General features: G+C 47.3%; 2 protein-coding genes across 2 annotated transcripts; both read left to right on the top strand.

The window, feature by feature from the left end:
- Nucleotides 1–8,111: 8,111 nt before the first annotated feature.
- LOC138361853 (aspartic and glutamic acid-rich protein-like) lies at nt 8,112–9,179 on the top strand. The gene has a single exon (XM_069320937.1). The coding sequence runs from the start codon at nt 8,112–8,114 to the stop codon at nt 9,177–9,179; it is 1,068 nt and encodes a 355-aa protein (XP_069177038.1).
- A 6,986-nt stretch (nt 9,180–16,165) lies between these two features.
- On the top strand, nt 16,166–26,998 carry LOC138361852 (uncharacterized). Its single transcript, XM_069320936.1, has one exon. It carries the CDS (start codon nt 16,166–16,168, stop codon nt 26,996–26,998), a length of 10,833 nt encoding a protein of 3,610 aa, XP_069177037.1.
- The last annotated feature ends 456 nt before the right edge of the window (nt 26,999–27,454 follow it).

Raw genomic sequence — 27,454 nt, 5'->3', positions numbered from 1 at the left:
CCCGCTACTCGTTCGATCTGGAAGGCAGTCAATGCAACACGGTTCTTTGCCGAGAGCATTGGTGGATCATCGATTGTGACGGTGCTGGTGAATGATAGTGCAGTGGCAGGCCCTTATACGGTGAATGGTACTTCGACACAGGTGATTAACGTGTCGATTCCTCAAGGTGCAACGGTGACGTTCGATATTTCAACGACTACGGCGACGAGGCTGTGGGCACAGATTGATGGAGTAGCAGCATGAGCGTAGTGAGCTATAAGGATCAGGGGACACAGTTGTATCCGTTGAATATGCGGACAGTGGCGTTCCCGAATAACGAGCAGGGTGTCTGGTACGACCCTTCGGATATTCTTAGGTATGCCTCAGGCAGAGGCCCTGAAAAAATAACTAATTATGACTTTTCTAATGGAAGTGCTAACTGGAATGTCAGTGGTTTAGGCCCAACCCATAGCATCACATTTGACAGTAACGGGATGCGTTTTGTAACAGACGGATCATCCCCAGTAGTACAAATTAACCAAGCAGCTGGCTTACAAGTTGGTAAGGCTTACGAAATCATTGTTGATGTTTCATCTTATGTGTCTGGATCACTAAAAAGCGATACCTTTAATGGAGGTATTTTGGTTTACGGTCCAGGAATTAACAAAACTATTTATGTAGCAAACAATGCTTTTATTAATCTGTATAGGCAAGCATCTCCCGTAGATATAACAATTAGATCCATTTCCGTTAAAGAAGTACTTGTTAACACTCCTACCATGTTCCAAGACTCCGCAGGGACGATCCCTGTCACGGCGGTTGAGCAACCAGTGGGACGCATTCTTGATAAGTCGGGGCGCGGCAATCACGCTACGCAAGCGACTGCGGCAAGTCGGCCTGTGTTGAGTGCGAGGAAGAATTTGTTTTTGGATTCTGAGAATGCTTCTGCCATCACGGATGTCGCACTAAACATAACTCACAATACAACAATTGCTCCCGATGGAACCATGACGGCGGATACGCTGACTACTTACTCTGGAAATTCATATAACTACACCATAATGTCCACTCCCGGCGGAATCTACACGCTTTCTGGGCATTTCAAGAAAGGCACGTCCAGTACGATTGGATTTAATAGCTCGTCCACAGCCCCACATTTTGTCGTTTACAACTTCAACACTGGAGTGGTGACAAAAGGTGCAAATGCCATCAGCGCAGGCGTACAACAACTTGCCGATGGGTGGATCAGACTTTGGGTTACTGGCAATCTCCCAAGTGGCAACTATGTGATGTCTAGGAACGCGATTCTTGGCAATACTGCCGGACTTACCGCATATTGCTGGGGTGTCCAACTCGAAGCCGGCCCCACCGCCACCCGTTACCAACGAGTCAACACCGCCACCGACTATGATACGGCAGGATTCCCGCACTACCTTCGTTTCGATGGCGTTGACGACTTCTTTACCACAGCAGCCATCAACTTCACCGCTACGGACAAGATGACGGTGGTGGCTGGGGTGCGGAAGCTGAGCAACGCGGCGGTGGGCTGCGTCGTAAGTTCGTACACCGGCGGGGCAAGTGGCGAGTTTGAGATTCTCGCGCCTCGCGGGGTGGACGGCACTTACGGTGGAACCATGCGTGGTGACGTGGGCAATTCCCAAGTAACCACGCCGGTATTCGCTGCACCAGATTCTGCGATTGTGACTGGCTTGTTTGACCTTGCCGGCGCGACCGCCACCGACGAAATCAAAGTCCGTCATAACGGAACGCTTCCGGCACAGGTTATATCCCTCATCGGCCCTGCGGGGGCAGGCAACTTCAAGAACGGTATCGTCTATATCGGACGCCGGCTGGGAACAACGCTCCCCCTCAACGGCCACCTCTACTCGCTCATCGTGCGCGGCGCAGCCACGTCACTCGCTGACGTTCAAACAGTAGAATCCTTCACCGCCAATAAGACAGGAGTGGCACTGCCATGACCAATGTATTTAAGACCATCATTGTGACCGACCAAGCCGCCGCGCAAGCACTAGCTCAAGATGAAAATATGTTCAACACTGGACTGTCAGCTACTGGTGCCGAGCCTGCAAGCCATTGGATATCAAGCGGCTGGATGCCGCAGGACTTGGCCGACCTGTTCCCAGACGCTACCGATACCGAGCCCTATGAAGCGATGGCAGTACTTGGCTTGCAAATGGTCGCGCCATTAGAGAGTGTCCAATGATGACCATCATCCTACTAATCCTCGCCACACTTGCGGATATCTACACCACCGTGCAGGCACTCAAGCGTGGAGCGGTCGAAGCCAACCCGCTTTATGGCACGAAGCGGCCAAGCCTCAAGCGGCTGCTGATCGTCAAGTCTGTGGTCACAATCCCGATGCTGTGGCTCGCTATCGCATACCCGTCCCCGGTAGTCACTGGGGTCATATGTGCAGTGTCGGCTCTCTTGCTGATCGTGAGCTATCGGAACCATCGGGTGATGCGATAACCATAAATCTACCTTGTATGATAATCATGAATCGTTATTAGGCTAACTATTATGAAAATATATATTCTTGCAGTAATCCTTATCGCAGTCGGTTACTACATCTACAAGAGGAGTAAAAATGAGTGACTAAGCTTGTACTTACGGAAGATGATTATCAAAGAGCAGCTCTTAAACTAGGCTGCTCTGTTGCTGCTGTAAAGGCAGTAGCTAAGGTGGAATCAGCTAACTCAGGGTTCCTCAAAGATGGTACTCCTACCATCCTGTTTGAGCCTCATATCTTCAGTAGACTCACCAACAGACGGTATGACAAATCTCACCCGATCTTGTCCTACCCTCGTTGGGGAACTCTTCCCTATGGCTCTACAAACGTCCAACATAATAAACTTGCCTTAGCTGCTGCATTGGACAGAGATGCCGCTTTGCAGTCCTGTTCGTGGGGAATGTTCCAGGTTATGGGCTTCAACTGGCAAGTCTGTAAGTATAAAAGCGTACAAGAGCTAGTAAATAATGCTTATAAAGGTGTGGATGGGCACCTTGATATGTTTGTACGTTATGTGATCGGCCGTAACCTTGATGATGAACTGCAACGACTGGATTGGGCAGGGTTCGCTTACGGCTATAATGGCGCTGGCTATGCAGCTAACAAATATGATGTTAAGCTTGCGTCTGCATATAAATCATTCCTTTAATACCCAGTAATGGACTAAAGACAAGAGAGAAAACATTACTGATATTAAAGGGGGTTAAAGTGACCACTGAATTTATTACCGCTGCTGCTGTTGCAGCTGGTGGAGCTGTTGTAGCGGAAACAGTTCATATGGTCTTTGGGGTTCCCCAGGATGTCTTGTTTGTTGCGTTGGCTGGTGCCTGTTTCGGTATCGCCAAACGCAATAAGCAGGATGACTGGAAGAAATTCATTGCACCTAACGATTTTGGATGGCCTTACATCATCGTAATGCTAAGGAGCCTTTGGCTCGCATTTACGGTATTTGGTAACGCCGTTGTCTGTGGCTGGATGAGCCAAATAGTGAAGCATATTCCAAGGGAAACCAATCTCATTGGATGGATTGCTCCTATTGCAGAAATCGCTCAATTACCTTTGGCAGGTTTGCTCGGATGGGCAAGCTGGACCTTGCTTCCTGCCGCAGTCGAGTCTTTACAGACATTTCTGAAACGAAAGGCAGAAGGCCAATGAATATAAACATCATTCTTCACATTATTCTCTGCTCGGTAGGGCTGAGCTTAGCCGTGGTACGGCTAAAACTGGTTACTGACCCTCATCCGACAATCAAATGTCGCATCAGATGGGCTGCTTGGGTACTAGCACATACAATGTGGGTATTAGGCTTCAGTGCTGGAATCTGGTACAGCTTCTTCGCAAATTACGATCCTTCCTTACCAGAATGGCTTATTCGGGGAGGGCTGCTCATATACCTTCTCCTGAAGATCAAACATCCACCACGGGAGATTAAGTAATGACAGCAATTAACTTCCTTATTTGGCTTAAGAGCCTCAAGCGTACACAAGTAGTCTTTGGGCTTATGGCTATCGGTTTCCTGTGTATGGGTATCTATTCTTTTGCCTTGCGCTATGAGCTACATACAGAACGTACAGAGCATGAGCTGAAGATCGTAAAGATTACCGCTACCCTCAATCAAGTAACCCTTGAAAGAGACGAATATAAACGTTCCTTTGAGCAGCTTCAGAAAGACATTACAGCCGCTAACAAGGCTAACGCAGAAGCTTTTAAGGCTGCTCAGAAAGAGAATATCAGTGCTATGGAAAGGCTCAGAGCTGACCAAATTAAGGCTGATAAGAACCAAACAGAAAAGATAAAAGTCATCAAGTCCAACAAGATGTGCGAGGACTACATGAAACTGGCTGACACCTACTGCCCAATTAAAGATCTCTGAGGTAACCAATGAAACTCTACCCCTTAGCTTTGATTCTCCTCACTCTGACTGGTTGTAGTGCCTTTCAGAAGAAAGACTCTGTCCCTCCTGGAGTCGTCATTCGTACCGAGACTGTGGAGGTCATCAAGAAAGAGTACGTACCCATCAATGCTGACCTGACCAAACGCTGTGCTTGGGTTGAAAATGTGAGGCCTAGTGCGTCTCTGACTGAGCTGGTTATCCGAAAAGGCTGCCTAAAACAGTACGAGCGGCAGCTAGGTGAGATTGAGCGTATTACGGGTAAACCTGCTAAATAACACTAAAGTTGTTAATGCCTCCACTATTTGGAGGCATTTTTTTGTTAATCTATGGCAATCTTTATATTATCGGGAATAGCTGTGACTACTTTAGCTGAACTCTTAGAGTCCCTATCCTACGTTGAGCTGTCCGATATGAACGGAGCCAGCGAAGGGGATGGAGTCGTAACCTCTAAATGGCGTAACCGCCTGATCTCCATTATCAACTCTGGACTTACTGTTCTCTATTCTGGATTTAGCCTCAGGACTAATAGTTTGGAGGTTTACCCTTCTTACGAGCCTACTGTTCATATTATCAATAATCCTGACTTTATCAGGATTGACAAGATTAGTTATGAAGGTAATCAGCTATACCTCAACGACACCACCATCAGTGACCCCCGTGTTCGTATCCGTAGCTGGAATCAGTTTGAATCCTCTGGCTTCACTGGTGACTTGCCTTTGGTCGTTGAATACAGGGCACGTCCTGAGCTGTTGACCAAAAACTCACCTGATGAGACTGAAATCCCTCTTCCTGCGCGCTTTGACGAACTTCTAAGAGCTTATCTGGCTTGGCATATTTTTGCTGGCTACAAGGATCAAGGCTTCATGGTGAAGTCTCAGGAAAATAAAGCCCGTTACCTTGAGCTTCTTCAGGAACTGAGAGAACTCAACATCACCAACGAATACAACCCTGAACTTCCTCCCCGCTGGTTTGACAAGGGATGGGGACTCACTCCTGCTGCCAAACTTAAAGAGGAATTCTGATGGATACCAATGAGCAAGATGGGTTCGATCATGGCTGGAAGAACCCTCCTTCAGTCAATGACCTGATTCGTGATTTCAAGGCTTCCGAGTCGGATCATGCCACTCAAATGGCCAAGATCAAAGACTGGATTGACGCCAAGAACCTAACAGGTACTTACGCCCCCAAAGCTGTAGCAGGACGTTCCAGCGTCCAGCCATTCCTTATCCGTAAGCTGGCAGAGTGGAAGTTCTCAGCCATGTCTGCTCCCTTTAAGACCTCTGAGAAGCTCTTCAGCATTGCTCCACGTACATGGGCAGATGTCAAAGCAGCTCAGCAGAACGAGCTGATCCTCAACTATCAGTTTGACAACCTGATGCGTAAGAACAGGCTCATTGATGAGACAGTGCGTACAGATTACGACGAAGGTACATGGATCTGGAGAGCAGGCTGGAGACGGGAATCCCATAACGTCAAGTACATAGCCCCTGTTTACGCCTTTTACCCCACCGAAGACCCTGAGTACCTCCAGCAACTGGATGAGGCGCTGGGACTCAAGAAATCAGACATTCCAGCCTTTAAGAAACTGCCTGACGAACTCAAGGAAGCAGCTAAATACTTTGAGGAATCAGGTATGGCTACCCAAGCAGTTGTCACAGGCTACGAGGAACAGACCAAGGAAGTAGTGGACTTTAACGGTCCTACTGTTGAAGTGGTCAATACAGCTAATGTCTTCTTTGACCCGACCTGTGACGGAGACTTGGACAAGGCTCAGTTCATTACTCAGACCTACGAAACTTCCATCTCTGAACTCAAGGCTCAAGGACGCTTCAAGAATCTGGATAAGATTCCTTCCGTCTCAGGGAATAATCAGGACTTCCAGAAGAAAGATCCTAACCAACATGTTGGTTTCGCCTTTCAGGATGATGCCCGTAAGAAGCTGACTGCCTATGAATACTGGGGCTACTACGATGTTAAGGGCAACGGTAAGTTAGTTCCCATTGTTGCCACTTGGGTCAATGGTGTTCTCATCCAACTGGAAAAAAACCCCTTCCCTGATGGCAAGCCTCCGTTTGTTGTGGGCAACTACATGCCAGTCCGAGGCTCTCTCTATGGGGAGCCTGACGCAGTATTGCTAATTCAGAACCAGAACATTATTGGTGCTGTCACACGGGGCATGATTGACCTCATGGCTCGTAGTGCCAATGCCCAGCAAGGTATGCCCAAGAGCTTCCTTGATGTACCTAACCGCAAACGGTACGACCAAGGTCTGGACTACGAGTACAACCCAACTATGGGTACTCCAGCTCAGGCTATTGTCCAGCACCAGTACCCTGAAATCCCTGCTTCCGCTATGGGTATGATCCAGCAACAGCTCATGGACGCGGAATCACTGACAGGTACCAAGGCTTACGATCAAGGTCTTTCCAGTGCTTCCACTGGCAATGTAGTGCAGGGTATTCGTGCAGTCTCTGAAGCCACTTCCCGCCGTGAGATGGATGTTATCCAGCGCATTGCTGACGCTTTTATTGAGCTGGGCAAGAAGATTGTTGCTATGAATGGGGCGTTCCTCACTGAGGAGGAAGTGGTCCGAATCACTGACAGTGAATTCATTGAGGTGGATCCAGAAACTCTTAAGGGCAACTTTGATGTCATTGTTGACGTTGCCAGCGCAGAAGCTGATGAAGCCAAAGCCGCTGAGATGGGTTTCCTGCTCCAAACGATGGGCAACACCATTCCCTTCGATATGACCAAGATGATGCTCACTGAGCTTGCAAGGCTTAAGAAGATGCCTCAATTGGCTCATGCCATTGAAAACTACGAGCCTCAACCTGATCCGATGAAGCAGGCTCTAGATGAGGCAGAACTGCAAATTCGTCAGGCTCAGGCACAAGAAGTACAAGCTAAAGTTGAAAAAGCCAAGACAGAAGCTCTGCGTAATCAGGCTCAGGCTGACTACTATCTGGCAGCAGCACGTCAACTTGGCGCGCAAGCAGACCTTACAGACCTTGATTTCCTTGAGCAGGAGTCAGGCACTAAACATGCCCGTGAGATGGCCAAACAACAGGCTCAAGGTGAAGCCAATCAGGATCTGGCTGTCACTAAGGGACTGGTGCAGAAAGACATTGAAGACGTTAAGGGAGAACACAGGAGCAACATGTCTGGTCAGAAATCAGGCCGCTCCATCAAAGCTCCCGATATGCAAACCACTGCCCGTAAGGGCGGTTTCCCCAACACGCCAAGAGTGCCGAACTTGGGTGGCAACTTAAGCGGCATTGACCAAGCCATTGGCTACAACTTACTGACTAAAGACAGGTAACAATCGTGACTAACCAATTTGAAAAGACTACTGAGCAACTGCAAGCTGATGTGACTCTGATGGAGAAACTGGATCGTCTGCACCTCAACCCTGACTTCGTTGAGCTTATCAGCGAAGGTTATCTCAAGGGTGAAGCTGCACGATTGACTGATTTGATGGGTAGTTTTGCCGCCAATGGACTGGCTCATCGTCTTGTTCCCCCTGGCATGGATTCCGCTATTAACTATGCTGAAAAGCTACGCAGTGACTGCTTGCGCGCCCTTGAAGGCATTTCCTCCTTCCGCACCTACCTCAATGTGATTGCCGCTCGTGGTGAGCAGTCCCAGAATACCCTTGAGCAGATGCGTGAGGAAGAAACCAAAACCATTGAGAATCAGGAGGACTAATACATGACTGACATTAATCTTGACTCCCTCAATGATGAGGACTTCAAGCGTGAATACGACCGACTCATTAATGACCCCAACGCAACAGTGTCTGCTACCTCACCTGAAATGGATTTTGAGGAAGAACCTGAAGAACAGGTTGAGCAGACTGAGGAAGAAGTTCAGCCCGAAGCCGAGGAAGACGTAGCACCTGAAGCGCCAGCGGAAGGTGCGGAGTCTGACGAAGGCGAAGGGGAAGAACAGACAGAAGAAAAAGAGGAAATTCCTGCTCCTATTGGCTGGGAACGTGTAGGTGTTCCCTTCAAAGCCAACGGCACTGAGCTGAAGGTCAACACTCCTGAGGAAGCAATCAAGCTGATGCAAATGGGTGCTAACTACACTCAGAAGATGCAGAAGGTTTCCAAGGATCTGAAAATTGTGGAAGCACTCCGCAATGAAGGACTACTAGATCAGGAAAAAATCAATAACCTTATTGACATTTACAAAAAGAACCCTCAAGCTATCGCTAAGTTGATTCAGGAAGGGGAACTTGATCCTCTTTCCCTGGATTCCGAGGAAGCTCAGGCATACGTCCCAAAAGACTATGGTGTCTCCGATGAGGAGTTCCGTTTTCAGCAAGTCCTAGACGATATCGTCGCAGACCCTGATGGTATGGAACTCTTGAAGGATGCGCAGGGGTGGGATACGAATACCAAGCTAGGCCTACAGAAAGACCCAAGTCAGCTTAATGTTCTTGTAGAACAGAAAAAATCAGGGGTGTACGGTCTGATTACTCAGGAACTGGAACGCCAAAAGCTGTTTAATCCGCAACTGGCTAATATGCCGTTCCTGGATGCCTATCAAGCAGTTGGTAATTACCTGCTGCAACAACAGAACCAGCAACCGCCTCAAGCACCTGTTCCAGTCGAAGTAAGAGCGCAAAGCTCCAATACTGCGAAACCTCAGGGCAACGTCAAGGCAGCCGCTCAAGTTCGCAACTCCCAACCCAAACAAATCTCCGAACCCGACTGGGAATCCATGTCGGATGAGGAGTTTGCGCAGTATTACAACAAATTCGTACATAAACGCTAATAGGTGAATAATCATGGCTAAGCTCTATAACGCGCCTCCGGGCACCCCGTCCACCATTGGTCCTCAGATCAATACCAAGTTCTACGCTCGAAAAGCGATTCAGGACGCCCAAATCGACATCTTCTTCGGACAGTTGTCGGACACCACGAACATGCCGAAGAACTTCGGCAAGACCATCTCTAAGTTCGCTTACATGCCGCTTATTGATGACCGCAACACCAACACCTCTGAAGGTATCAACGCTGCTGGCGTTGTTGCTGGTACCTGGTCGAACCTGTATGGCTCGTCCAAGGACATTGGTACCATTACCGCTGGTCTGCCTACCCTGTCGGAAGGCGCTGGTCGTGTTAACCGTGTTGGCTATACCCGTGTGGAACGTACCGCTACGCTGTCGCGTCTCGGCTTCTTCCACGAATGGTCTGACGAGTCGATGGACTTCGATACCGATCCGCAACTGTATGACCACCTGTACACCGAACTGGTCAACGGTGCTGTGAAGATCGAGGAACACCTGCTGCAAATGGACCTCATCAACGGTGCTGGTGTCGTCCGTTATACGGGTGACGCCACTTCGCTGGCTACCCTGTCGGCAGAAGGCGCGATTAAGGACATGCTGAAGTACGCCGATATCGTGCGTATGTCGATTGCCCTTGACATGAACAACGCTCCGAAGACCATGAAGGTTCTGACGGGTTCGAGCATGACGGATACCCGCACGGTTCCGAACTGCCGTGTTCTGTACGTTGCCCCTGAAATGCAGCTTGAACTGGAAACCATGACGAACGTCAATGGCCGTGAAATGTTCATTCCTGTCCATACCTACGCTGGTCAAACCAAGCCGCTTAACGGCGAAATCGGTTCGATTGGCGGCTTCCGTGTCATCGCAGTCAATGAGATGCTGAAGGAAGCTGGTAAGGGTGCTGCCGTTACGACCAATCCTGGCTACCGTGTTACGGGTTCCAACTATGACGTGTACATCTGCCTTGCTGTTGCAGGTAACTCGTTTACTTCGGTTGGCTTCCAAGGCACTGTCGCTTCGGGTCCCAAGGTCAAGGTCATCGTCAAGAAGCCTGGTGACGCTACGGCTTCGGAAACGAACCCCTACGGCAACAAGGGCTTCGCTTCGATCCAGTGGTACCACGCTACCCTGATCGACCGTCCTGAGTGGATTGGTAAGATTTACACCATTGCCCCGCAATAATGTTGCGCTGTAGTACCATAAGGGAGTCTGTTTATCAGGCTCCCTTTTTTTGCATTTAACCCTCTTAAAGAGTAAAGACAATGAGCAAAGAAACCCTTGAAGCACTGAAGAAAGAAGCCGATGAACTGGGTATTACGTACCGAGACAACATCGGTGAAGCAACCTTGCAGGAACGAGTTGACCGAGCAAAGGCCAATTTGGAAGAGGAACAGGAATCTGATCCTATGGAAGATCTGGTCAAAAAACAGGAAATGGCTGATCCTGTTGTTCCCAATGAAAAGCCCAAGGCTGAAGCCAAGGAAATGACGGAAGAAGAGTTCGCCAAGACCAAGGAATTCCGTGACGCAATGAAGGAAGCTACCAAGCTCATCCGTTGCCAGATCATGAGCCTTGATCCTCAGGAAAAAGACCTTAAGGGCTTCACCCCTGATGTGGGTAATGCCTACACTGGCAAAATCTGCAAATACATTCCGTTCGGTGTGAACTGGCATGTCCCCGCAATGATTATTGACCATCTTCGTGAAACCAAGTTCCTGAGCGTTCGTATGGTTCAAGGTGAAGGTGGTAAGGAAATCCTTGAACAACGCTTCATTCCGAAGTACGCAATCAATGTTCTTCCCGCACTGACCGAAGAGGAAGGCAAGCGTCTTCAGGGTCTGAGCGAAGAAGGCCTGTAATAGGAGGTAGCAGTGAAGACAGTATCTGAAGTACAAACTGAGATTATCAATCTCTATAACGCCCTGAAGGAGTCCGCTATTGATCTTAGTTGGGCTACTCCTGATATTACCTTTGGGGATTCCGATGTTGACTTCCCTGCTTTCTCCAGCGAACTGACTGAGCCTGTCAAGGCGCTAGGCATTGATGCTCTTACCTCTGGAAGCATTAACGGCGATGGTAGCTTTGACAGGCTCATGTCAATTATCCAGAAGTTTCTGGAACGTGAGTTTAAGGAAGAACGAATCAGCGGTACGGACTACGCCAAGCTGATTATTGAATCCATGCAACTGGCAATGAACAATGCCAGCCAGTACATTCTCCAAGCCGAGAATGCAGCGTGGCAAGGGCGTCTGCTGAAGGCTCAAGCACAGCAGATGGAATATGCCAAAGTCCAGACCAAACTGGAAGCCAAGAGAGCTTTAATGGCTCTATACCAGATTGATGCTGAAATGAAGAAAGCCCAAATTGAGGCTCAGATTGCAGCCACTCAACTGGTCAACGCCAAGATGGGTCTGGGAGCTGCTTTCCAGCAAATCAATCTTCAGGATGAGCAGATTGACCAGCTTCGTGCCGCAACCAAGGAAACCCTCCGAGACGGTACGACTGTCGCTGGTACCGTGGCTAAGGAGAAAGCTCAGATTGAGAAAAACATGGCTCAGATCGAAGAGCAGATCCTTAACCTGACTAAGCAACGTATTCTGTTAGGTGAGCAGATTGAGTCTCAGCGAGCCCAAACCTTGGATGTCCGTACTGACAATCTGCCAATTGACGGTATCCTCGGTGCCCAGCGTGAACTGTACATTGAGCAAAAGGCAGCTTATCTGACGGATGCCAAGACTAAGGTTGTGAAGATGGGTCTGGATACTTGGACGACCCGTAAAGGTGTAGGTGATGCCATTGAGCCTCCTGTCGCATTCGATGTGGACTCAGCAGGGCTGGGCGAAGGCAACCTCAATGCCGTTATTGAGAGTCTGCTTACTCACGTTAATCTTCCTACTAATACCTAAAACGAACATTAGATATACAATACTGGGAGGCATTTGCCTCCCTTTTTTTGTGAGGAAATCATGGGGTTATTTTCCAGCAAAACCATTACTACAGTTGCGTCTGTGGTCTACCCTTTGATGGGCAACGACGGCAGTTCCGACACTCCAGATTACATGCAACAGACCATTGTCTCTGCCTCTGTAAACGGTTGGGACGTAGCCAAGAGAATCAACTACTACATTCTTAATGGTCAGTATTTCACTGTCAAAAGGATGTTTGACTACGCCAAGGAAAACTACCCGTTTGGGTTACCAACCAGCAGTTACGTGGTGACTGGAGGAACAGGTTCCTCAAGCCAGTTTGGTATCAACCATATGCCAGCCCTCATCCTCCGTTATGGGGGTAAGGACTTCCTGGATCCTAACATGACAGGTTCCTATACTTGGCTCGGAAACTCCGTTAAGACAGGTAATACAGCTCTTTACCAATCCACCAAAAAGATCCTGAAAATGATGGGAGTGGATGCTGAGTCTCTCAGAAAGCAGATTAATGACAATCAGAACATTAATGACATTGACCATGCTTTTGCTGTAACCGCAGTAGATCTAGCCACTGAAACCAAATGGGGCAAGCAGTATCTCTACGAATACTTCAATAGGGCTACAGCCTCACAGACGGTCACACAAGCTCAGTTCATCCAAGACACAGGCGAGAACTTCTCCCGATTCGATGCTCTTCCTGAGGACGTTACAGTGGCTCCCTCTGGAGTCCGTCAGAACACCATCCGCTACCGTGACCAAGACCCTTATCAGGAAAGCTACGATTTCACCCTAGAGTGGAACTACATTAACAAGTACACCCAAGCTGGAACCATAGGACCGATTGGTACCGTGGAACGCAATGTAGGGGTAGGAACACTGGTCAAAAACCTCACCAACGACATGCTTCTGTTCCGTAAGCAGATTGGTCCCAACCAGCTTGAATGTCTAGAAATTAGAGGGCTACTTCACCGTAACAATGTCTATAAAGACAAGTTTGTCGAGATTACGGCTACTAAAGCTATTACGGATAAACAGAACACTCAGGGATTCCTGATTCCTGTGGATATGGATGTTCTGGCTTCCCTGCCCATTTCAACCCGCCACCAACTCTCCTCCGAGATTTCATGGCTCATCTTCAACTGTGTGGATCAGAAGAAGCAAAAGTGGTACCAGTCAGGCTGGTTCGGAAAGCTCCTGATGCTTGTAGGCTTCGCTCTGGCGATCTTCTTTCCTCCAGCAGGGGTAGCAGCCCTGTCCACCGCTTCGGTCATTACAGCCGTCGCTACGATGCTTATCGTCCAACTCATCATGACCCTCATCCCCAAGCTGGCAGCAGCTCTGGGAAAGATGATGGGACTGGATTCCGAAGCCTTAGCCAAGTTCGTAGCAGCCATTACTATCATCGCCACCATTACCTTCATGATGTACGGAGGTAAGTTGATGGGAAGCAAAGCAGCCCCAACTGCCATGAACTGGATGCAGATGACGGAAGCCGTACTCAAGGGGGTGACTTCAGGGGTCAATGAGTACGTCAAGATGGGCTTTGAGGAACTGGGCAAGTCCTACGAGGAAGCTGAGAAAGCCTTCAAAGAGGCCCAGGAGAAAATAGATGATCTCTGGGACTACCTGACTCCAGACGTTCCCAACATTTATACGGTACAATCACACATAGCTAATACTACATTGGCTCTGACGGACACTCCTGAGGTCTTCCTGAGAAGGACTCTGATGACCGCCCAAGACGTAGTTGACTTAACCTTCATGGATATTGAGATGTTCGTTAACACCAATATCCGCTTACCGTTCGTAACGCCAGCCAACATCAACACTGGCGTAAGCATTGAAAGGAGTTAACTATGGAATTCGATGAATTCGGCAACCCCGTATACCCGGATGGGGTCAAGATCCTTAGCCCTTACCGTGGCTCTTACTCAAGTAGTCCGCTGGCTGCTCTCGGAGGCCTAGGTCCTATGGCTTCAGGATATGGCTTCAACCAGTCCAGAATCGAGCCAATGAACATCCTGAGCGTTAACCCCCAAAACGCCTCTACCCTCGGTACAGACTATGCCAACAAGCTTGAGTATCTTGATCGTCTCCGTCAGATGAGTAATCCCAAATGGAGCGAAATGGGTACTGGTCAGAAGATTGGTACTGTAGGTACGGGACTTCAGGCTCTATCGGCTCTTGGTGGAGCTTATCTCGGCTTCAAGAATCTTTCTCTAGCCAAGAAGCAATTCAATATGCAGAACCAGTACGCAGCAGTCAATCTGGCTAACCAAGCCAAGACCGCTAATCAGGCTCTGGAAGAGAATATCCGTTCCCGCTATGCAGGCGGTCAGACTGCTGCTGAAGCGGAAGAACTGGCTAAATACCGTTTGCAAGGTACCGTTGGAGGTAAAGGCTAATGGCAAAGACCATTACTTGGCGAGACGTACAGGGACCCGAAACTGGGTCCTCTTTGCGTGACATCGCTCAGGCAGGTAATCAGATTACTGATGCTTTTAAGGATCTTGGCTCTCTTGGTCGTCGTTACGAGTCCGATGAGCGTGACCGTATCACCAACGCCTATGCAGCAGCCATCCAGCAAGCAGGTTCCCAGGATGACGTTAAAGCCATTCTTGGAGCCATGTCAGGCAATGTTGATGCCTACAAGGTATCCGCTCTAGGTAACCAACGAGATGAGCAACTCTGGAAGCGTGAAGGCGAAAAGACTGAACGCGAAAGAGCTGCTACTGAGTTCGACTGGAAGACCACGGAATTTGGTCAAAGACAGGATGACCGTACTGCCAAGCTGGAAGCAGAACAAGCTCTGCCTCAAATTACCTCTTTGATGTATCAACGAGGCATGGCAGGCAAACAAGTAAGTATGAACGATTATGCTGAAATCCTTGGCTCTATGGGTATCAGTGATCGAGCTAAATCCTTAGCTTGGAATACTGCGTATCCTATGTACACAGGTGCATATGACGGCTTTGTATCTAATCAGCGTGAGCTAGGTAAGCTGAGAGAACAAAGCACATTAAGTATGCAAAATTGGCTTGCGCAGCAAAAGTACATTCAGCAGAACAGTCTGTTTAAGCCGGGGGATCTAGGAAGCGATCTTGATTTCTCTTCCATTCCAGATGCTGATCTAGTCAAAGCAGTCATTGGGCAGGAATCCGGTACTAAAGGAATGTCTGCCGTATCCCCTACAGGAGTCAGGGGAACTATGCAGATTACTAGAGCAACGGCTGAAGATTTGGCCAGACAAATGGGCGTGTCCGTAGATAAAATTTTCAGCGATGAAGCTACTCATATTAAAGCTGGCAGCCTTTACTTAAGTAATCTAAAAGCTCAGTTTGGCGACACTCGTTTGGCTCTTGCTGCTTACAATGGCGGCCCAGGCACTATTCAACAGTTGCAGAGAGAAGTGGTACGTCGAGGAGGCAATCCAAGCGATTGGAATCAAATATCAGCTTTGCTTCGTCAAAGAGGAGACTCCAAATCTCTGGAAATAGCTAATTATGTTCCTTCAGTCTTGGGAAGACTTAAAGGAAATCAAAGCGCAGTCAAGCAAGCGACAAATGCAATAGACACGGTAGTTGCTCAAAAAAGGAACGAAATTATCCCCAGCACTTCCTTTGAAGGCTTTAACCCAAAAAATATTCGTGGAAGCTTTGAAACAGCTTTTGGTAAAGATCAAGGTACTGAGCTTTACGAACAAGAATACAAAAATGTAGTTGCTGGTATCAGAAAGGTTTACCCAGGAGCCCCAGAATCAGTCGCATTCGCCGCAATGAACCACATGGCTTCTCGTGATCCTAATGGCTGGAACGGTAGCTGGTTTAGTGGAGATGGCTTGAATACTCAAGCAGCTATTGACCAAGGTCTCCTATGGATGAAAACAACCGATCCCGAATACTTACAAAAAGAAGCCCTTCGGGGCGTAGCAGTAATCCCTAAGCAAAAAGTAAGACAAAGAGCTACAGGCGATTACTAATCGTTTTATTTTTCTAATTACAACCTAAACACCCACCTTTCCCTTTCTTAAGGACAACACTATGACATCGCCTATTGAAGAACAACAACGAAAAGAAAGGGAGAGGGAAGCATTTGCCCTTAAGTACTATCAACACGCTCAACAAGCTGCAATAGATAAAGCAAATGGTAGAGCTACTGTTGCTCCTACAGATCCTTCAGTAGCTTTGTTTAACCATGGAGTTGAAAGTACCCTTAAAAAGGCACAAGCCAATTACATAGCAAATACCGATAGAACTACTGGAGAAACTATCCAAGACACAGTAGTAGGTATGGCCAACACTATTGGTACTCCTGTTGTTGGTGCTATTACAGGAGCGGGTGGTGCTCTCGCTGACCTGGCTGAAGGTGTCCTCTACAATCAATGGGACACTGACTCCATACAGAACAGCCTTGCCGTCACCAACAAAATGTCCAATTACCTCTCCGATAAGGAATCGGATGTAATTAAGGCTAAACGAGAAAATGTCTCTTACAAGGCTCAGGAGACCGCTAACCGACTTGGTGGAGGTTTCCTGTCCGAAGCATGGGGAACTGTAGGAGCATATCTCGATGATCCTACTCTTCTGGCTCAGGATGTTGTTAACTCAGCCCCTGCTCTTGGTATCGGTAAGGTAGCAACTAAGGCAACTGACTTAGGACTGGCTGCTCTTAACAGAGGGCTTACCAGAGAGGCTCTGGAAGTTGCTGCTGCACGAGCTGGTACCAGTGGTGGTCAAGCTGCCGCTAACGCTCTGAGAGGCGTTAAGCTCGCAGACCATGCAGGTGTAGGTGTCCTGTCTGGTGGTATGGAAACCATTCCCTCTGTAGCAAGTACCTATCAGGATCTTGTGGATAACGGTGTTGAAGGTGGTAAAGCTCTCAGTACGGCAATGAAGTACGGTGTTGCCCAATTTGCGGCAACTGCTGGTGTCGGCGCTGCTGCTTCAAGGTTTGATCTGAACCTGTTCAAAGCTGAAGGCAGAGCCTCCATTGGCCGAGCCGTAAACAACGTCATTGATACAGGTATGGAAGCTGCTCAGGAAGGTATTGAGAACTCCTCCAGCAGCATTGTAGGCAACCTGGCAGCCCGTGAGACGTATGATCCTAACCGTGATGTCATGCAGGGTGTTGGTGAAGCATTCGGTGCTGGTGCCGTTACAGGCGCAGCTACAACGGCTGCATTGCGTTCTCCTTCCATGGCTTGGAATACAGTGGGAGCAGGCGTAACGGCTGGTACAAAGGCTCTCAGCAACAAATATGAATACAAAGCTGTGGATGCCAGCGTATCCTCTGGAAAAGGAAAAGCGGAACAATACCGTAAAAATACAGGAAATGAGACAGATACTTCAGTTCCTGTGGAAGACAGTGTTCTTAATACAATTAAAACTACAGTACCAATCTCTTCTGACCCAGTAGAACAGATTGCAGTCACTTCCTCTCTGCTTAATAACAAAACCATTTCCGAAGAAGAAAAGGTTTTGCTTCAAGCTCAGGCACAAATCACTGCCGAGGAGTTTAATGACTCTACTGAAGCAGACGATCTAAAGAACTTGGTCAACACCGATATTGAATCCATCAATAAGAATATTGACCATAGTAAGACTAAAGACTCTACTGTTAATAATATTATCAATAAGGCTATTGCCTCCAATGAAGACGGAACTACCAAACTCGGCGTATCTGTTGGAGTAAGTCTGAACCTGGCTGCTAAGAGTCTTAATACAGGTAAGGGTTCAGAAGAATCCATCAATAAGCTTGAAAAGCAAGTCAATGACCGTATTGCAGGCGGAGACACTGATGTAAACCTTACTCAAGCTCAGAAGATCATTAGGGCAGAGAAAGCAGCCAGAGCCGCAAGTAAAGCTCACATGGATGCCATTAACTCGGTAAGAAAGAATGCCGATCCAAAAGCCAAAGACATCTTTACCGTATCCGACCAATTAAGGGAATCAGGTCACTCTGACTTCTCTGGTTCAACAGGTATGAACCAAAAGTTGCGAAATCTTGTCGCAGCTCTGACTACTGGGGATCAAAAACGTATTGCACACGTTGCGGAAGACATTAAACGTTTCTACGGAGACTCCTCAGCACGTATCGGTCTTATCAAGGAAGCTCATGACAAGGCTCTTACCAGCCCTGACGGTACCAAAGTAAAAGTAGTTATTCCTAGCTATGCAACAAAGCGTAACGCTCCTGAACGTCAATGGACTTTCCATAACACAGCCCCTAGTTCCATGGCCATGTTAGGAGTCTTTGAAGCGGATAACAATTACCTTGGCGAAATGTACGCTCTAGCTAAAATGGCTTACGCGGGCAAGTTCGGTCAGGAAGAAGCAAACAAAGTATTCACCAAAAATCCTACATTAGGTCAGAATACCAACATTACCGAGCCCAGTTCTAAAGCTACGAAGCAAGTCGCTCCTAAAAAGGAGACTAAGCCTGCAACCCAGCAAGAACAGAGTAAACCTTCCAAAAAATCTACTTTGGATTCTCTTGATGACTCTCAAAAAGAGAAAGCTAATGAAATTCAAAATGAGATTGATAAGCTAAGTGAGCAAATCTCCAAAGCTGATGCTAAAGGACAGGTCAATAAAGCTAAGTCATTGCGTAAGAAGCGCAGCAAACTCTACGACAGTCTTACTGGCTTAGTAGCTGAAAACAAGAAGCTTAAAGACCTAGAAGAACGCAACAAACGCGAAGAAGCTGCCAGTATCAAGCGTGAGCAGGAAAAAGCGACTAAGGAGGCTGAAGAAAAGAAACTAAAGGAAGAAGCTGACAAAGCCGAGCAGGAAGCTCAACGTGAAGGTAAGTTGCTCCTTCAGCCCCCTAATGTTTACCAGTCCAAGAAAACTAAAAAGAACAGGAAGAGCCAATGGGAAATTAATCCTCCAGATCTCTTGGCTATGATTTCCTGGGGAGCAGGACTTAACCGTGAAGCCTTCAGAAAAGAAGGCGTAGACCCCGACATGTTTACATTGCGGGTACGTGGACGTTACCTGTTCCGTAAAGAAGGAGGAATGACCCCCCATGATTTACGTGAGTTCATGGAACAGGAGAACTTCCTCAAACAGGACACTGATAGTGACGTAGCTGCAAACTACGATAACGATGCCGTAAGTATGGTTATGGAAGCCCTCAACGAGGATAAGAAGTTCTATCCCATTGACTCAGAAGGCTACGCAAAAGAACAGCAAGCTCACTGGGAAGCTACTTATGGGCCTAACTCCGGTCCTCAGGAAGTCATGGATGAAGTCATTACTCAGCTTGATCTGTTTAATGACCAGGAAATCACACAAGAAGAAGCAGAGGAAATCCTTAAAACCATCAGCGAAGTGGCTGACGAAATTATTTCCGCCAATGATCCAAGCCTGTCTCAAGAAGAACGTTTGGCAAATTTTGACGCAGCCATAGAGGAACTGAGCAATGAGCAGCAAGAAAGCATTACCGATGAAGGAAATTCGGAAGACAGCACGAAAGATCCTGCTGGAGAAAGCCAAGAAGCAGGCGAGCAAGAAAAAGCAAAGCTCCCCAGCCTCCACGAATTCCTGACCAACAACCTTAATGTTCCTCTGGATCAGGTAGCTACATCTGGGGAAAAAGCGACTAACTATGAAAATAATCTCACAAGAAACGTATTTAAGCAGGTAGTCAAAAAGGTCAGGAACAAAAAAGGTGAAGTACGAGACAAAGTTACCAGCTTCATTTCCCTGAGCACTGAAAAGTCAATGTTCAGTAAGACGCTGGACATCTATAAGGAACTGAAGAATTCAGAGCGTAACAGTGGACGTAAAGCTGCCGAGTTTATGGCTGACATCAGCCGTGTTCTTAACCACAACCTCAACAACGTAATGCTGTCTGAAGGTGCGATGGAAAAGCTCAAGAACGGCGACCATAACCTCATCAAAAACAACCGCTCACTGCACGCAGTAGAGGTTGTAACGGACAAAGAAGGTAAGAAGCATCTTCGTTACAACAGTAAGATCACTGAAGCTATGGCAGCTACTGCCTTGCAATTTATGGCCGAAGGATTACAGCCTTCGGTGACTGACCAGGACAGCATAAATACGGACGATGAAGGTAATGTGCTTGGCTATTACATGACATCCAGCCAGCTGATTTCCGCATTGGCCACTAACCTGCGCTTTAATCTCGGTGCCAAAACTGACAGAAGTGTGCCTACCAATATCACTGACGGATTCTTCATTGCCCTAGCTAACGATCTGATGGTTGCGATGGCTACTCCTGTGGAAAAAGGTAAAAACAAAACAACCTCAGGTATGGGTTTCTTTGACTTGGTTTCCCAGTTCCGTGAGCAAAGTCAGACAAATGAGGCAAGTACGGTAACTCACGTAGTTCCAACTGAGAAATACCTTGACTCCCAAAGTTACAAGAACAAGGCTCCAGATTCCTTACGTAGCATGAAAAAGGCTCTGGAGGAAGTTGCTGATCTTTCCCGTTCCAAGCGTGTTGCATGGAAACTGGAACCCCCAACAACTAAGAAAAATGTCCATAACAGCCCTAACGCTAAAGTGTCCGAAGAACAGCAAACCGCCAACGACAACATGAGCTCAGTAGCTTACAAAGTTAAGCCTCTGATTGTTGGACTGCTTAAGAACATTTCAGTGGATGCTGTATCCGCTATTACAGGACAAAGCAAATACATTAAAGGACACTCCTCAAAGGACTTCATTGCCAAACAGGATGCCAAATACCTTGTGCTGGAGTCGGCACTCAATACCGTGGACGACATCCAAAACGCATTGGCTAACCCAGATGACCCAGTTTATTTCGAGCATCACACGACGTTCTCTGACCGTAGCATGATGGTCGGTGCGGTTCACCCGCAAGGTAATATTCATTTCCGTGCGATGGTTAGCCATACGGATCAATCCCGTAAAGTGGAGATTGACAAGCTTCCTTATGGTGTCATTGCTGCCTGGGCTCAAGGATTGGATATCAATATTGATACCAATACGCCTGATGTAGTTAAGGCCGAAGTACGTAAAGTGATGATCTCAGGTCTTTTCCAAGCTGCTGCCAGAAACGTACTCGATTATTCAGAAGGCAACACGGAAGACCTTACCCATCTCAACCAGTTCCTGACAACCATGCCAGGAGTTACTGCTGAAACTATTGTTGTTCTTAGTGACTACGCCAATCTTCTTAAAGCCAAGAAAGAAGGCAGTAATGAGATGCACGTTGACTCCTATGTGGAAGTTGACGGCAAAACAGATGGCTTCGCTAATGCATGGCAATTGTTCACTCCCAAGGAACTGACTCAACGCACCATTTCCTTCGACTTCTTTTCTGGCTTGTTTGCAGGTCTTCCTAACAACACTCTGGGATCCATCCAGAATTTCATTACTGAAAAATTAGGTGGTAAGGATGTTTATGAATACTCCGCCAACAAGATCAACGAACTCTGGAAGGTAGTCAAGAACACTCCCAAAAAGGAAGCAGTCAATCACTTCTTCCTTCAGATGGGCATGTTCAAACTCAATGGGGACAATCTTAAGATTGATCGTAAGGCTCTTAAGCAGGTAACTACCGCAGGTGGATACCTTGAAGGATCCGTATCAAGAGCAAACACCATCGTAAATATGCTCTTCGATCATTTGGAAGAGCTGGTAAACAGCAACGCAGAACTGAATCCTGAGGACAGCAAATTTATAAAAATCCTCATTAACAGTAATATGTCTATCACTCCTGAGAGTTTTGCTGAAAACAGCTACTTCATCAAAAGCAGGCTCGGTGAAGCACTTAAGGACAGTAAATATCTGGGAACCATGGAAACGGGTATGGCTCCTCTGCTTGAGACTATCCAGAAGCCTCTGGGTGCTCTTGTTGACTACACTAAGTTTGCCTCTGAAGCTGCGTATATCTACTTCCAGGAATCCCTTCAGGAAGCTATTAATGAAGCTATAGCTAAGGGTGATATGGACAAGGATGCTCCACCATCTCCTCAGATGATCTCCAAAGCAATCCTTAAAGCTGTTCCTTACATGCCTAGGATTACTACCAGTTATTCCGATAAGTCAGGTATAGGCATTCTTAAAGCCAAGAATGCTCCGACTAATGAACAAAGCAAGATGATTAGGGGATTGGTGGAAAAATATGCCATTCCACTAAAGCAACAGACCCTCTTCTCACCAGACTCCTCAGCTGGCGCTTTGTCCGTTATTGGTGGCGGTGATGCTGCGATGATGTATGCCCTGTTCCAAGACGCAGTCAAAGTACTAAACACTTTTGACGGCGCTCAAATGCACCCCTTGGATCTGGAAGATTACGGCCAACGTCTAAATAATGCCAATTACGAAAACTGGCAAAACAGCAACACTTTCAGTGATGCCCTTAAGCACCTTAAGTATATTCAGGAACGTCTGCCTAATAAGTATCAAGGCTCCAACATCTTCGAGAGCAATATGGATGAGGAAGACAATGTTTACTACTATTCCCGTATGCCCAGCACAAAGGGCAGTGCTTACTTGGCACCTAAAGGATTTCCTTCATCAGGTCCTAGGCTGAACTTCGATCAGTTAATCAAAGAACTGAAGCGTTATGAGCTTGAAACCGAAGTAAATAAGGAATTTCGTAGGATCGTCGGCAGCTCCGTAGGTCACATGGCAGGTGCGGAAACACCTGTAAACGTTGGTGGCGACCTTATTGTGGAAAACCCTTCCAGTAACCCTGACGAACTGCTTGAGCAGATTAAAAACCTCTACAGGAGAGCTTTACCTCTTGCACGGGATACAGTGGAAAAGAGCTTCAGCAGAAACGAACGTCAAAGCAGCGATCTCAAGCTGGTTGACGCTTTTGAATCCATCGGTACTACAGAAAACAATGTCACTACTCTTAGCAAAGAGGACATTACTAATCTACTTGATTCGTATTCTTTTAAGGCACCGGTCCTGCACTCCTTGTGGAAGCATGTTATTCGTCCTCTATTGAGCGATGACCTGCAAATCCATTACGCTCAAAAGCTGGGCCCTCTTATGGATTCCGCTGAAAGCCGTGGGCATTCCATCCAAAGAGGCGAAGAAGGGGTATCAAACAATGACCATATCTACATCCATAAACTCAACCCTCGCGTACTGATCCATGAGCTGTTCCACCATGCAACTTCTCATATCATGTATAGCTACTTTGCTGATGGACTGAAAGATCCTGACGATAAGCCTGGTTATTACAAAAACCAGCGAATTGCCATGAATAACATCGTTAAAACTCTTAGCCATGTTATGTCTAACCAATCAGCTTTCAGATCCGACCCTGAAGGAAGGGCTTTCCTGAATATCCTTAAGGACATCACTCAGGGAAAAACCTTTAGTGAAATGACTGCTGAGGAAAAGACTGAGCTGACTCAGGAAGTGTTTGCTCACATCCTGACTCACGGTAAGCTCCGTAAAGTTGCTTCAACGGTAAAGACCGCTTTCCGTAAGGTATCTGATGCCCTGATGGATTATTACCGTAAGCTCTTCAATATTCCTCAAGGGCAGGAGATCAACAACCTGCTTGTGGAGATGCTGGACAGCACCAAAGAGCTTGTAAGAGCAGCGGAGAAGGACAAAGGTACTGTGCCTAGGCTTCAGCAGGCTCAAGCGTACAAGTCCGTACAGCTCTTCAGAAGCAAGGTACCTACGGAACTGAAAGACAAGTTTTCCAATGTACTGAATGCTCTTGCCGCACGTCAGCCTACGACTGCAAGTGAAACCTATGGCCAGTACCAGAGTGTCAACCTTGAAAAGAAGTTATTCAAGGCAGTTAATGCCAGAGTAAATGCTGAGGAAGCCCTACAGCATCTCATTAAGAACAACCTGCCTTTCTCCAATGCGGAAGAACAGGAAGTGTTCCAGTCCGTGTATGGGTTGCTATCCATGCCAGAACTTAGAACACACGAGTTCGACAAGGTAGCAACGGATATCTCCCGTCAAATCCTTTCCCAAGGCTATGACGTGTTCCGCACTAATGATGACACTAACGACAAAGCTGACATTAACCGCTCTAAGGCAATGCATATGGTCTTCTCCAACCGGAAGGACGGACCTGCCATTCTTGTTGCCTACTCTTTAGTTAATCCTGAATTCCGTAATAAGATTGACTCCATCAAATTTAAAGAGACTCCCAAGGAAACTCTCAGCAATCAACTGAAGAACAAGACAGGAGAAACCCTTGATAAGCTCTTTGGCTTAATCAGCACAAACAACAAGGATGTAAGAACTGTCCTTGATGAATTGCAAACCAAGTTGGAAAACCTTGACGAGCAAGCTCTTATTTCCCAAGTCCGTAAGGACTCTCCAATCATCAAGGCAACCGACAAAGTCACTAATACCACTCAGAAGATTGGGAGAAAAATCAGGGAAGTTGCTGATGACCTCAACAGTAACGGGCATGAAACTGCTGCCATTGCCGCAACAGCAGTAGCAGCTTTGGCCGATGATAGATCAGCCAATGATGTGTCTGAGATCTTTGCTGAATTAGGTTCCAAGTTCAATATGCCCAGAGTCTTCACAAGACTCTTTGTGGACGCTGCTGGTAGCAACAAATCCAATACCGATCTCCTTGCAGCTTTCCAGGCAGCCAAGAACCACATCGAGACTATCCGTAATCATTTGAGAGTGTCCGTTGCTCAATCCGTTGCAGGATTCTTTGATGGCTTAAGCACGGAAGAATCGGTAGCCCTTACTAAGGGGATTATCAACACTGATCTCAGTGTCTTTGACAACAAGAAAGCCATCAAGCTTCTTGACGGTACTTCCGATGTCAATGAAATGATCCGTGTCAGGGAATCCTCCCTTGCGAACGAGGAAGCTGCAAAGCAAGCCCGTGAGCTTGGACGTTTCCTGCAAAACGGTACAGGGGAAGTTGCCTATAAGAATGCTGTGAGCATCCTTCACAACACCTCAGTAGAAAACAACAAGAAGAACCTGCGTATCCTTGATGAACTGATTACCCTGCATTCCCTCAAAGCCATGCCGAAAGAGGAACTGTCTCTTCTCAACGCCATGGCTAAGGAACAGGGAGAAGCGCTCAATAAGTTCATTAACATGCAGCGTCAGCTCTCTTCCCTGGAAAAAGAGAAAGCGGATAACAACGGTATCCATCGGTACAACCAATGGAAAGGCTATGCCTACCGTCAACGCAACTACAACAAGGCAGTCATCATTGCTGATACCAGCAAACAGGCTGAACTGGCTAAGCTGGGCTGGACTTTAATGAAGGACTTTGACAAATCTCCTTCAGACACTGGACCGGCACTCAGCTATTATGTCAGCACTACCGCTACTCTACCTAGTTTCTCCTCAGGGCTGATCCATAAGATCTCCGATACAGGAACAGGCTCAACTCTGATGGGCAGTAGTTTGTCCCAGAACATTCATAGTCTGCTGACTGACACTGTTGCCGTGCAAGCTCTTAAGAAAGACATGGAGAACGGTACCCTGCATCCTAACTACATTCCTATTTACAAGGATGTGCCCTACTGGAACGAAGAGACGGATACCTCCGATGTGGAAACTGAAGTAATAGGATTCGAGCGTCGTATTGACCCCACTCTCGTCAACAATCATATGGCTCAGGAAGAGCAAGGACACGTTATCATGGGGCAGTGGTTTGCCCGTCAGCAGGAAGAAAAAGCTTCCCATATGATGAATGCCAGAGCTGTGAATTTTCTTGTTGAGCATTACAACAGCAAGGGAGCCAGCGTAAAATTTGTGGACATCTCCGACTCCGAAGATCCCATTATTCAGGACATCTGGAACAGCCTTAGCTTCAATGTCAAAAGACAAATGAAGGAACAGTTCCCTGACGGTAGAGTAATGATTCCTGATGCTTACATTGAGGAAGCAGTGGGTATCCGTTCCGCTTCGGTGAAGGACATTTTTACGGGCAACAGTAAACTCAACAAGGAGTTCCGTCAAAGCTTAGCCCTTATTGCTAATGGCATCATGGGTGACAAAGCTTACAAATACCTTTCCAACACGGAAGAGGTATGGCAAGGAACAGTGAGTGAAATCCGTAAGAATATTATCGTCAAACTGGGCAGTGTAGCTCTCAGTAACGCTGGATCGGCAATGCTTCAATCCATGCGTCTAGGAGTAAGTCCCATTACCTACTCCAAAGTTTACCTACGTAAATGGAAGGAGACTTCTCATTACATGAGACTGGCTGCAAGAATCCGTGAGCTGGAAGCTCACAGCTTGGCAAACCCAAGCAAAGCCAATTTCTATAAACGTGAGATCACGAGTCTGAAGAACTCAATCCAGAAGCTTTCTATCTATCCCCTAATCAGGGAAGGACACCTGTCATTGCAGGCGGAAGGACTTGATCCCACAACCCAGTATGGTCTGATGAATGATTTCAGTGGCTGGATGGACAAGCAACTGGAGAAGGTACCTTTAACGGCCAAAACAATCGTTGACAATGCCTTCATCAAAGAGAACACAAAGCTTTATCAGGGACTTAATCGTTTCATCATGTTTGGTGACTTCACGGCAAAAGCTGTCATGTCGGAAATCATGAGAGACCAAGGCCGTCACGAGAAGGACATTAAGATGGCCATCCAGGATGAGTTTGTTAACTTCACCATGCATCCGGGGCGTACCAGAGGATTTATTGAATCCCTTGGCTTCATTAACTTCTGGAACTTCAAGTTAAGAAGCGGTAAGCAGATCTTCCGAGCCTTGAGGGAAAACCCTGCTATGGCGATCCTTAACATTCTGATAGGTAATTTCACTCCACTGCCTATTATTGGAGGAGTAGATACCATGCTTGATGCCTCCCTTTGGGAAACTAAATGGGGCTACTCCGTAGGACAGGAAATGTTAATTGACGCCAGTAATGAGAATCTCTGGACTAATATCTGGAAAGCCCTATAAAAATAGCCCCCTTAACTGGGGGCTATTTTTATTCAAAGATCTCGTCGGTCTCGGCAGCGCCTACTTGGTTCTCTTCCCTTTGGGCTTCCTTCATTTGCTGAAGATGCTCATGGAACAAGACTTCCTCATCCTCTTCCTCATGGAACTCCAGCTCTCCCTCTATGGAAGTGTCGTCACTCATTCTAAAAGCGTCTGCAACGCTCCCAGAGGCTAACTGAGCCATAGGTACTACCTTAGTAGCTGGATCAGGGACTTCAGCGTAAACCGTCAGTTTGGGCGTCTTACGGCCACTTTCAAATCGTACCGATAAAATATCCTGCCCCAGATACTGGGACAGGATACTCATAACGGTACTGTGTTCAATCATGATAATCATGACATTAGTACCTACTGTTGGGATTATTCAAACAGGTCAGTCGTGCTTCCGCCGATGGCAGGAGGTTGACCCACTTGAGG

The sequence above is a fragment of the Procambarus clarkii genome, unplaced genomic scaffold (genome assembly GCF_040958095.1).
Source record: "Procambarus clarkii isolate CNS0578487 unplaced genomic scaffold, FALCON_Pclarkii_2.0 HiC_scaffold_914, whole genome shotgun sequence".
NCBI lineage: Eukaryota > Metazoa > Arthropoda > Malacostraca > Decapoda > Cambaridae > Procambarus > Procambarus clarkii.
This window is presented reverse-complemented; position numbering and strand designations above follow the sequence as displayed.